Genomic DNA, 12,545 nt, shown 5'->3' on the forward strand with positions numbered 1-12,545 from the left:
TGACATACCCCAACAAACACCCTGTCCACATATCGCGACAGGAAGTCCATACGTTGCGATATGACACGCCCGACAAAATGCCCCGCCCCCATCCCGCGACATGAAGCCTGTATATTGCAATATGACATCCCCACCCCGGAAAAATCCCCTGCCCCCATGTCGGGACTTGACACCCTGTATGTCACGATGTGACATACCATGACAGGATACACCGCCCCCAAAGATACAAAGTCCGACAAGTCCTATCTGGGTATATCGTGATATGATACCTTGGTCACGACAGCGGCACCAGAGTGCCATAGAAGCAAGGTGCCAGTAGTGATAGTCACGTGGTCCTTATCATGACATGCTGTGGAGATATATTTAAGAAGGAGACAGCGAAAAACCGATCACTTTTTCAGATTTTGCTAGTGTTTAATACTACACCCGCAACTCTTCTGATTAGGGTATGGTATTCGTGACAAATTTAATTTTCCTGCTCACACAAACACACAGAAGATACTGTATTAAATGCAAAATCCACCGCCGCTCCCTCACGGGCAAACAGAAAAACAAAATTGTAGAATTGTTATCCTCGCACCCATAACTACAATTAAAAGTTTTAGGCTTTAAAAACGGAACCACTCTTACACCAATGAAAATAGAACGTAAAACCATAGTATGGCGGTGCTCTTCTTGGGGAGTTTTTGTGCAGAGGTGGGACTGCATGTTAAATTTGAAATACACAGCATCTTGATTATGGGTGCATTAAAGATCTTTAAATTGTGCATATAAACTTTATACACTATTACTATTTAAAAACTATTTACACTTTATAATTATGCATCAGTATCTCCCATATAGATTTGTGTTTAAACATAAAATATCATGGATGCACTACATTATTGCGGCATTTTTAATGAAAATATCAATGAAAAACCGGCATTACAAATTCACGAGTAATACTGTATACCCAACACCCAATAATTAAATATATTATACAACGTTTTCTGATCGCTTAGTCATAAGATTTGGCTCAAACCTCTGGAGTGGGTAATTAACCAAGGGCTAGATGCAAATACCGAGATGGGGTGGTCGGGGAATGCAAAAGATGAATGAGAAGGGATCTTTTAATTGAGGAAATGGTGTCAGCCATGTGATTACAAATTATTCTAAATGAAGTGAGATGCTTCTGTCATAACTCCCGATTTTTCGTTGTGAACTCCATTTATGTAGACACAAATAAGTAAAGAAAATTACGGATCCCCAACATGCATAACATAATGAAACGTAAAAGATAAAAAGAGTGTGTTGTTTCCTACACAGCTACATTACAGCTAAATATCCCCTTCCTTAGGACAAGCTGATCAATAGGATCCACAATTGTGTCCTTTGGGTGCATCTATTTCATGTTATACGGTAGCGATTAGCTGCAGACAGGAAAGGGAAGTATTTGGTTTCTAGTATACAAGATTGCAGTTTTCCATTCTGAAGGCTGAGGTTAAAATGCCGTTTGTTTGCTTGGTGGCATATTTGAAACAAAGGGACCTTCTTTTATTCAGGCGTGTTGCTCACAAATGGTATGTTTATTTCACACTCGGAGATGTTAATGGTAAAATAGCATTGCTTTGTGCCTTGTGACCAGTGCGTTTATAAACTGACCAGTCTTGTCGCAGTCAATGTTCATTTTACTTTTAAAGAACATTAACTGACGGTTTTGCAGCGATTTCAGATTTCTAATTCCATTTTTTTTTTGTCGACGCAGCGTTGCTCGCGAATATTCTGCGGGATGTACAGTAACTGATAAAACTTTCATTAGTTTGAAACCTAAAAGATATGCAATATAAGGCAAACCCAAAGCCCATAGAATAGCTACGCCTTGTTGCTGTTCTCTGAATAAAGTACTGAGCCTAAATTATGTTTACTAATTGTAAGCTGTGTTACTGTTTCTTTAGAGGCAATTGACTAGTTTGCTTAATACTAGTATTAGTTACTGCGTACAAAACGCCGTTTCCATTCACGATGTTCCACTAGGGGGCGCATATGTAACATTTTGAAGATGCTTTCCTTAATAGAATAATATTGCGACATTTTGCGATAACTTTAACATTAGACATTATTATCAAATGTTTTATTTTGATAGTAATTGGAAGAAGGAATTGAGCATTTATGAATATTAAAATATGCCCTTTTCATTTCAGATTCAAACACCTGCAGGATTTTCCAGCATAACAGAATATTGGTTATTCACAAATTTACATGTTAAATATCAGAAACAAATGAATGTTTCTTTATGTCAAATTTATTTGATAATTGTATTTAGAGACATAATATTCTTGTTTTGTTAATTAATTAAAATCATAATTTGCATGAATGTATTGCCTTACCAAAAGATCCAAAAGCACTTTGTATAGAGTAGGGGAACCTACGTGTGCAACCATCTTGGACCAGCAGTCCCAAGTACACAACAATCTCTCCTTCTTAAAAGAAGTTCTGTTCTTGGAGAAAAAATTGTAAGTGATTTCTAATCAACTGACAATCAAGGATGGTTAGATTGATGGTTTACTACTGCAGTAATCAACGAGAATCCTAAATTCTATGTTGGAATACAGTTAAATTCCAGTCTAGAGTGGATTTCTCAAACTAAAAACGAAATTAACAGGTTTAGATGGATGTAAAAACAAGTGAAATGTTTAGTAGATCTTAAATCATGTTAATTTATCAATCTAGACTGAACTGAAAACAATTTCAAATCTAAAATAAATATGGTAAAAACGAAACTCATTGCATACAAAGATACAATAGACATGTTTTCATTGAGATCACAAAAAGGTCATATTTCCTCATATAAGAAAAGTTCCAACAGGAAAGTTACAGTGTATTCAGTTGAAAAGTAATTCTTTGCTTTCTTTACAGTGCTGGGCATTACAAAGCCCTTTAAGAAAACACTAACAGATAATAAAGAATTGCAATTATTTTTAAGGAGGACAGTCGAGTAGTTGAAGAGATGTTTTTAGTTCGATTGGATTAACTCAGCATTAGTGATACATTTAAAGTAAGAACAATCTAACCATTTTTGTGCTTTAGTTTTATATCTTTTTATGCTCCCTTTCATCCCATGAAATTTAATTGAATTGTGACCGCTGTACAAAGTAAATTCTTTCACTTGAATTGAATGAACAGAAAGCCCCTGAGGCACGGGTGACATCCGAAGGAAAACCAAGTTCATAATATTCAATTTGATAAAGGGGTTGGAGTCTACCAGCTTGAAGGTTTACAGGCTAGTGGTGTTTGAATTATTCATGTTGAAGCTTCTTTCTGGAAAGGTCAATACTTCTGAGGGCACAAAAAATCCCCTTTCATCATGTTTTACCTCCAAATGCCAACCTTTTTTTCTGATTTGGAAATTCTGTATTTTATTAAAATCTTCACTGAGTGAATGGAATTTTCATTGATTAAGCCCAAATTCTCTTTTGTGCTTTTATTATTTTTATTTTGTTGCTTTTGAGCCCTCACATACTGTACACTCCCACTATAAAACAGATACTCCTATGCCTTCGAGTGGCATCAGCTTTCTTGTTTTAAACATTTGGCTTTTTCATATATTTTGTTTCAATTAGCAGGTCTGTGAATTCAAGTGAGCCCCTGTATGGAAGCATATAACCTGTTTGTAGGATCTATGCTTTATCACTCATTATTAAAATAACCATTTTTGTAGCAGAAGGTGTTTATCATAAATAGGTTATTCCTGATTAGTCTTGTTCTGGGTTGGATTAGCACAGTTATGTAACATCTGTGACTTAAAACTCTTTATATTTGGTTTTAGTGTACTAGTGTGAAGATGAAAAGTGCACAGTCTTTGGATATTGGGACTCTTGTGCAGATAGCTGAAACACTGGAATCTATTGTCTCTCGTTGTTTTGGACCAAATGGAGGCCTGGTGCTTTTCACAAAAGCCACAGGAGAGGTGCTGTTAACGCGTGATGGAAAGAAGATTCTCCATTCTCTTCTTCTGGATCATCCTGTAGCTAGGTAATCATACAGATAACTTACTGAATCACTTCAAATTTGAAGCATTTTGAGTTCACCTAGATGTGTCTAAGCAATTAATCAGTTTGACTGGCAAAACTACATGCTCAAATCTTGTTGGACTAAAAGAAAAAGCTGACACGGATCAGTTAAGTGATGTGTTATGAGACAGACAAACGAATGGCTAGACAGCTCTATTTACCAAAATATCCATCCTGCTGACTTAAACATGGTTGAATTCACAATGTTTAGTGAAAGCATAACTTGTTTTTCACTTAAAAAGGATACTGTGTTTACTTTAGAGTTTATATAAAACTCTAAAGTAACTGTAAATGATCACAATGCTTGTGCAGCTGAGATTACCCCTTCCCCCATTCCCCGGACAGCTCTCATCTCAGAGCCAACTTCATGGCAGCTGCCAGATCTATGAAGATGCAGTGAATAGGGAGAGATGACTGCTGCTGAGTCTTTAATGTGATACTCCATAATTGCAAAGTTAAAATTAAAGCACATCGTTAACAATGAACTTGGTAAACCCACATAAGTTACCGACGACAGTGACTGTCACGTGCCATCTCTCTACAGAGGTAAGGGGTGCTTATTAAAAAGATATCTGGGTTTCTATGCATTTATGAGAAATGCTGGTAAGTGAACTAAACTGCTGCTACTACCCAACTTTTTAAAAACATGAATGTGTTTGAATGTTACAGTTGTGTTTCAATTAACCCTAAAGCCCTGCAATAGACTGTAGGAGTTAATTTTTAAATACTGCATGAAAACATCTCAAAACAAAATTCACATATAATATAGAACCTCTAATGGTTTTAGTTTTGGTTCCATATTTTAGGAAGTTCCAAATGTCACAGTCCATGTAAATATTTTACTTTAAAACTCTGATATTGGACCTTAAAAGCTTTCAGTGTAGAAATACATCACCTATATCTTTAAATCTAAATTCTGATGCGTTGTGAATGCTTTGTTATTTTTTAAGAGGGATTTGATGTTATGCTTTTTCACTTGGAAATATTGTGTTTCATCCATGTTTTAGCGGGAATCTGAGTAAAATATGTCGAAACTACATGGCCTTTTCTGGTTCAGAGGAATTTAAAAGAACTCTCTTTTTTTTGTTATTTCCCCTTTCAGAGTGCTGGTGGACTGTGTTTCTGTCCACTGCAGCATGACGGGTGACGGTGCCAAGTCGTTCATTCTGCTCCTGTCTGCGCTGCTTCGAGGGCTTCAGGCCTCAGTGGAGAAGGGCACAGGGCGACAAACAACCTGTCACAACTCTTCAGGCAGAGGAAAGCAAGCAAGTCAAGAAGTAAGACGGGTGGCCAACTGTCTTCTTACATTTCAGACCCAGGTACTGGATGGAATTATAAAGCAGCACCTCAGTCAGCACGTCACATCTTTGTTTTCTAATAATGGCCAGACCATGAGTAAAGATAAAATGAATTTGCTTATGGAGGCTTATTTTTGTGGAAAAACAGGCAATGGGGACTGCAGATTTTTGAGTCAGATGGCTTGTGATTACTTTTTCAAGTGTAACTGTGAACAGGAAAGGGACAGTGGACTAAATTTAATCTGCTCACAGTTTTTAGAGCTTCACACCGCAGTAACAGGTCTCCCTGTACACTGTTCAAGGATATTGGAAGGACTGGTCCTCCACAGAGATTTCACGGTGTATTGCCCAGCAGATGGCCATTTTAAAGCCTTGGTTGTGACTGAACCTGTTCAGCCTTCTTTCTCTGCCACTGGCACAACACTATACCTCAGATCAGAATCTCAGCTCCAGAGTTGTTATAGCTGGATCAGTAACAGAGTGGAAGAAGTGATAACGTCTTTACAACAAAACCAAGTAAAGCTCATACTATCTAGTGTAAAGCAATCTGACCTAGTCATTTACCATGCAAAACTAAGAGGTATATCGGTCTTGGAATGTGTAGAGGGGGAGGAGCTGTCTGTGTTTTGCCACTTTAATGGAGTTTTGCCGCTTGCAGCCTGTTGGGATATACCACACATTAGACAAGAACACCTAGCCGACGTGACGTTTTGCAAACCTGTTTTGCTTGGATCACGCAGGTATGCTCATGTCGGATTCCAGAATAAGACTGATTTTAACTCTCATTGTCTTGTTCTCTGCGGACCTGTTCTTGGTCTGACGGAACAGTATGTGTCTGCCTTCCAGGGTGCTTTCCGAATGCTTCAGCAAACCTGTGAGCCTGTTGGTTTATGGAACAGTCACCGCTTACACAGCAAGCATTCTGTAAGAAGCGCCCATAAAACAAGCTGTAGCTTGAAGTCTTCTCTCAAGTCAGGTAATGACACAGCTGCTGACAGAAGCAGTGACTGCCATGATGATCAGTGCCCTGCCATTGAAGAATTGCACTGCAGCAGTGCTTCAGTAGATGATGAAAAGAGAATGGAAGGAACAGTGAAAAGAGAGCCAAGGAAGCTTCAAAGCAAAAGATACGACTGCAGTGGTCCACTGAATGGAACCAACATCAGTGGTCATGGCTCAGATGAAAACTCTCAGGATAGCACTGAATCGGGATCATGTCCACAACAGTCTAGACCCACAAGTGATGCTTCTAACGAACTGACAGTACAGAGAAAATCAGTTCTTTTCAGCGATCCAGTGAATAATGTGCTAGAGAAGTGCTGCAGGATCACGGTTGGTAATTTTGAAGCTATGGGCCAAGTATTCAACCAAAAGCCTCCTGAGACTTTAATAGAAGCAGGCAGCATTTTGCCAGTAGGAGGCGTATTTGAGTTCCTTTTACACCATTACCTTAAACTGTACTCCAAGCAGGATGTTGAGTCCGACACCAAAACAGCTTGCAATATAATTGCAGACGCCGTGCTGAACATACCCAGAAGTGTTTATAAGGAAAAGGGCACAAACAGACAATTTTTAGAAGTGCACACAAAATTCGCACGTGATATAAAAATAAAAGGCCAAATATGTGGCTGGTTAGATTTTAATGAGTCGGTGTCCTGTAAATATCAGCTGTTGGTCTCAGTGCTGCAGTGTCTGCATACGCTGGTGTCCCTCGACTTTCTGGTTCACAGCTCCAGAAGGACTCGTACTGGAGTAGAATGTGAATCAGAAGACAGTGACTAAATGATAAAATGTTACTTGTTTTGCAACTTGAAGACCTTTGTACATTGTCTTTTTATGGATGTTAATTATTTTGAAAATGGCTTCAGTTTCAATTTATGAATACACTGTACTAAGCACTCATTAATGTAACATCACGATTTTCTGATTCTGTATATAAAAGTCAAGTGTACAAATTATTAGCCTTTAAAGTTATGTGAAAGTTACATTCCTGTACATTTCAAGAAGTATTATTTTTACTATATTCAGTTATCCTGTAAATTTTGCCTGCTATTTATTGAACCACATATTTATTGTCTTATCTAAGTGATTGTTCTGTTTGAGATATTCACAAAGTTGTGTGATTTGTTGATGGCTAGTGTCCACTAACTTAAGTCATAGATGTTTCTAAAAACATTTGGATTTGACCTCTGAAAATCCAGAGGTCTTAGTTCTGTTTTTACTGTTATTAAAAACAATTTAACAATAATTTATTCAGAGACCTTTATTCAACATAAACACGACGAATCTGAACTAGTGTATGATATTAAGCACCAAAAACTATATGGATTAATTTTGAAGCCATACTAAATCAAGGACCTATTTCATGGAGGATAGGCTCTTAAAAATGGTGTTCACCTTTTTAAAAATGTATAAGTTTAAAACTTAAGGTTGAGTACCACAACACAGAATAGTGGTGAGGGCATCAGACAAGAGGATCATGAGCTCACATCCCAGATACGACTCTGATGATGTTCCTTTGAACAGCGTACGTAATTCAAAATTGCTCTGGAAAAATGCCTAGCTGTGTAAGTACCCTCCAGGCCACCATTGTAAACAAGAAATTGTTTCTCAATTGACTTATCCGGTTAAATCAATGAATAAAGAGAGGTTTTCTTTTTTGCTTGGAATATACAAAATCTTTGTGTGTCATATGATGATGACGACAATCAGAAACAAAAGTGAGCTCTTGGCAGTACATACTATTTTTCTAAATGTGAAGCCACTGCCATATTTCTTCATATAAGTCCAAACTGTAGTGACTGTTGCCATCAAACCCACAGGACTCAATAAAGTCATTGTAAAGAAATGTTCCAGAAGCCTCTGGCCCTGAAATAAAGGCCAAAACAATCTGAGAAAGTCGACGATGCTTAAAATCCTCTTTTTTTCTAATGCTAAGAAGTCTTATATTCCAAGCATTTTAAATATGATCCAGTTTATAAAATTGTTTTAATATGGTGGAAAACTGTTCCATGTACTTTAGTAGCCCAAGAATGTTCAAAAGAGTGTATCTGTGACTTCTGTAAGCTCTTGCCGTGAAGATATTAGTGTGCACATTCTGAAGTTAGGAGAATTTTTTGTATTCCATGCTGAAAAGAGAAGAAAGGACATGCAACGTTTCGTCTGTGGAGCCTTCTTCGGTTGTAAGGATGTTGGTGCTTTCCTTTCTTCTCTTTTCAGCATGGAATAAACCTATTACTTGTTCCTTTGCAGCCTACGCATGCTGACGCAGCTACCCAGCTGAGTGTTCTGTATGACTGCTTTTGTCAAGTGGTGGTCACTTATAGTTGGAAATCATCAGTTTACCATACCCGTCATTCAGTTAAAATTGATGGCAGAGAGCTTAAGCACAGGGTGGCACAGTCCTGCAGTGTCTAACATTGCTGCCTCACAGCGCTGTGAACCTGATTCTCGAGTGCTCCGGTTGCCTTGTACAGTCCAAAGACATTCTAGCAGGTAGTTGGCTTCTGGGAAAATTGGCCCTGATGTGAGTGTGTGTGTCTGTGTGTCCCTGCAATGGACTGGTGTAGCCTGTCTTGAGCCTGTTGCTTGCTGGGATAGGCTCCATTTCCCCTACAACCCTGAATTGGATGACGTGGTTTGAAAATGTATGGGTGGATGGAGCACCAGCGCCTACAGCCCTGGCTTTCAGGAAAAAGTGTAGATGAGTTAATGGATTGTTACAATTATTTTTCTGTTCTGATCTGTGAAATGACTGGGGCTACAGATGTAATAGTGATGATAAAGCTGTCAAAGCTCTACAAAGATCTATGGCCTAGCATGTTTCTGGCAACAGGGTTACTTGGGACAAGCTTTCACTTATTGAAAAGTCATTTTCCAAGTTGTTTCTACCATTAGACCACAAGCAGAAATCGATTGCCAGACTTCTGGCTCATTTGAACTGCAATAACTGTTTTGTCTCAGGAGGTTGCGAGATGTTATTTAAAGAATGCAGTGTAAAGAGAAGTTACAGTGTTTTTAAGACCACCATTGGATTTCTTTCTGTTGTGATTCTTTTTCCGTAGGAGGGGGTTCAAGCATTTTATTAAGTTCACAGGAAACATATGACCAGCAATCAATTACTTTGTGAAACCTTCATTTGTCCTTTCAAAGCAGTTTTTTTCATTTATGGTAACGACATGGTTAAGGATCACTGGAAGGCAAAGCAAAATATAATTCCAAGCCTCAAACGTAAAACATGTTAAAAGCCTACATGAAGCAGCATAGCATTATACATTTTCAATACTATCACCACTTCAGGCATCCCACATTCGTCTAGAGGTCGCTGAGCTGCTCTCAATGAGTGTACAAGAAGGATAAAAAGTTAATTAATCTAAGTTAATTAATTCATATTTAATAAATTATAGGCTGCATTAGTTAAATGTCATTGGACCAACAAAGCACATTGCAGTCTTGTGTACTGTAGTTTCTGAGTTCGGTACATTATATGACTGTTCTTTTATTGTGTATCTGTGGTATCCCTTTTAAGGCCTCAAGAAATTTGATCAACTTCCCTTTCACAAATATCTCTAAAGCAATTTCAACCTTTCAAAATGTATATATTTGCCGTCTACAAAATATATTTTTACACTAAAACATTATGCTGTACATTGTTGTTAGTGCACCAGCAGGAAGTGATCCTTCTAGTTTATAAAAAACAACCTTCTCTTGGTAGCATGAGCTTGAATTACTTATTTTGCCAGATGTGCAGCATGAGATTTCTGTTGCAAATGAGGCCTCTTATTCAACATGCATCTTTTCTTTCAGTTTATGGAAGTTGTTGTATTTGCCACTTCATTTTCTTAATAAATATAATTTATAAATGTTACGTTTCTTTAACTTTCATTCTAGTTTGTACATGGCATATATTGCTGCTTCTTCTCTGTATTATTATATTCATAACAGTCACTTGCATGTGTGACCAGCTGTACGAGTCAATTTAATCTACTAATACACTCGTTCAGTTTGTAGTCTGCTATAAAATTCTTCAGTTAAAAAAAAATTAATTAAATGTATTTTAATGCATACAATATATGGTAGAGTATATGTAAAAAATTGCTCTGGTTGTTTTTCATTTTTATTTCAAAACCAACCAGCTGGCATTGATTATCCCTCCATTTTTCAACAGCTTTATCCAATCTGAAGGGCACACAATGACCCAACACACACACCAGGGCCAATTTTCCCAGAAGCCAGTTAATCCACCAGTATGTCTTTGGCCTGTGGGTGGGAAAATTGAGCACCCAGAGAAAACCCATGTGAACACAGGGAGAACATACAAACTCCACTCAGGACCTCAGGAATTAAAACCAGGGTACCTGCACCTGTTTGCACCTAGAGCAATGCTATCCACTGCTCCACCATGACATCCTCATTGGTTATCATAATGTTTTTCCACTATTCAACTAACAGGTGCATAACAGTGCAGAGCTCCTATGGCAGGTTCTGTAAGTAGCTCACACCTGTTACCATTTTAATGAACTGAATGTGCTAACACGCCATAAGCAAATGATCACGAGTCTGTTGTTGAACTACAGTACTTTGTTTTTTTTAATTCATTCAGCTTTATGTATTAATTTATCTAAATCAAGTCACTTTATTTAACTTTCTGTTTTTAATAGGTTACAGGAGGACGTAACTGTAGTGCTATCGGTTTCACATGGGTATGCGCCCTTGGCGCTACCACCTCAGGTTGGCCCCCCACCTCTGGGGACTCGAACCCGGGCCTCCAGCATCACTCAACAGGGACCCAGCCAGTTGAGCTAAAGGGAAATCTCCCGTTAGCCTGACGGTTGTGGTCTCTGCTATTGACAGGGAAGGGCTGGTAAGGCGGCTCGCACAACCTGTAATGTCAGCCGTATGCGTTACGATACACTAATATACTGTATTATAGTACTATAAGGGGTAAAAGTTCTATTAGAGTACAATTGATGTAGATTATAAATTGTTAAAGCTGTCCATTCAGTCAGAGCATCCACTTTGTAATTTACATTAATCCTATTATGCCTTTTTTGCATAAATGTATTTGCCATGCTCAGATTCTGATGGTGGAGGTAGGTGATTGTGATACTGCTACTCTGTACTGTGAAAGTAACCCCACCTCAGGATAACCGAAAGGCAAACTTTCAAACGAACATGCTCCACACACAATAAGGTTAGTATTTTAGTCTTTAACTTTTTCAAGCAAATAAGCTGCCAATGTTAAGAATTGCTAAGAAACGTCTTGTGAAGATGTTTCTCCTGTGAGTCTTAGCATACTGACTGTGTGTCAGTATTTTGCAAGACTGGTGGTTTATTATGGCACTGAACTCTGAAGACAAATGAGGCCTTGAAACCTGGCTGGAGGTCATGTAGGCTGATTGGACTCATTTATCATTTCATTACCAGCAATTGCTCTGGCTGCCTGCTGCAAAGGCTATACACCTCTCCACAATGATTATTCCTTTCCTCAGTCGAGTAAGATATGCTTCTCACACTTACAATGCATTGTAAGAGTCTGATTGGAAATATTAACGTGACCTGTGAGGTTATTGTAAAGCAAGTGGATCAGGCTATCATTATGTGCAGTTGTAAGGCTGTTTTATGGGTTCTGGAAGTATTCATGTTTTAATGAAAGTATTCTTCCACAGGCAGTACAGAACTGATTGCATCTGAAAAACTTAAGTCACACAGCTTGCCTACGATCTGAAGTATAGAAAGGTTAATTAGGAAATCACAAAATTACTGTGTAACACAAATGTGACTCTAGAATTAAAATCACTGACAACAGTGCCGTGGTGACTGGTTTATTTATTAAATATATTCACCTGAGCATTTATCTCTTGGTACTATATATTAGCCCCACCCAAGTTCAGCATACCTTTGGCGAATAGTTCAGCTCCGTGGACAAAACACACATTCATTCAACGTTTCTCATTTAGTTCCTCAAGTCTCTTTGGCTACTCATGTATTTGTAAACATAAAGCAATCTGAACACATTTGTAATGATGAAAATATTTCCTTTTAATAAAATGCAAATCTAATGCCTGTGACACAGAAAAATACAGCGGTTCATGTTTTTGGGGAGTGGTGTGGTGGATAGATGAAGCGGTTCTACAAAAAATGTGCAAAATGGCATACTTATGGATAAACAAATGAACATATGCAAAAAGCTTTCAAG

General features: G+C 38.1%; 1 protein-coding gene across 4 annotated transcripts; it reads left to right on the plus strand.

The window, feature by feature from the left end:
* The first annotated feature begins 1,410 nt into the window (after window positions 1-1,410).
* Window positions 1,411-8,008, plus strand: bbs10 (Bardet-Biedl syndrome 10). Of its 4 annotated transcripts, none has more exons than XM_069192272.1 (4): window positions 1,411-1,559; window positions 2,181-2,492; window positions 3,806-4,011; window positions 5,152-8,008. In XM_069192272.1, the coding sequence occupies exons 3-4, from the start codon at window positions 3,821-3,823 to the stop codon at window positions 7,127-7,129; spliced, it is 2,169 nt and encodes a 722-aa protein (XP_069048373.1). In that variant the 5' UTR covers window positions 1,411-1,559; window positions 2,181-2,492; window positions 3,806-3,820; the 3' UTR covers window positions 7,130-8,008. The 4 variants fall into 4 exon arrangements, with proteins under 4 accessions (XP_069048373.1, XP_069048375.1, XP_069048372.1 ...); XM_069192274.1 differs by lacking the exon at window positions 2,181-2,492 and having other exon boundaries at window positions 5,152-6,087; window positions 6,194-6,366; XM_069192271.1 differs by lacking the exon at window positions 2,181-2,492.
* Window positions 8,009-12,545: the final 4,537 nt, after the last annotated feature.

Source organism: Lepisosteus oculatus, chromosome 7, assembly GCF_040954835.1.
Source record: "Lepisosteus oculatus isolate fLepOcu1 chromosome 7, fLepOcu1.hap2, whole genome shotgun sequence".
NCBI lineage: Eukaryota > Metazoa > Chordata > Actinopteri > Semionotiformes > Lepisosteidae > Lepisosteus > Lepisosteus oculatus.

What these genes read in the sequence shown, in the direction of transcription:
- bbs10 (XM_069192271.1), top strand. An exon ending in CTGGATCATCCTGTAGCTAG is followed by an intron (nt 4,012 to 5,151) that starts GTAATCATACAG and finishes TTCCCCTTTCAG; the next exon opens with AGTGCTGGTGGACTGTGTTT.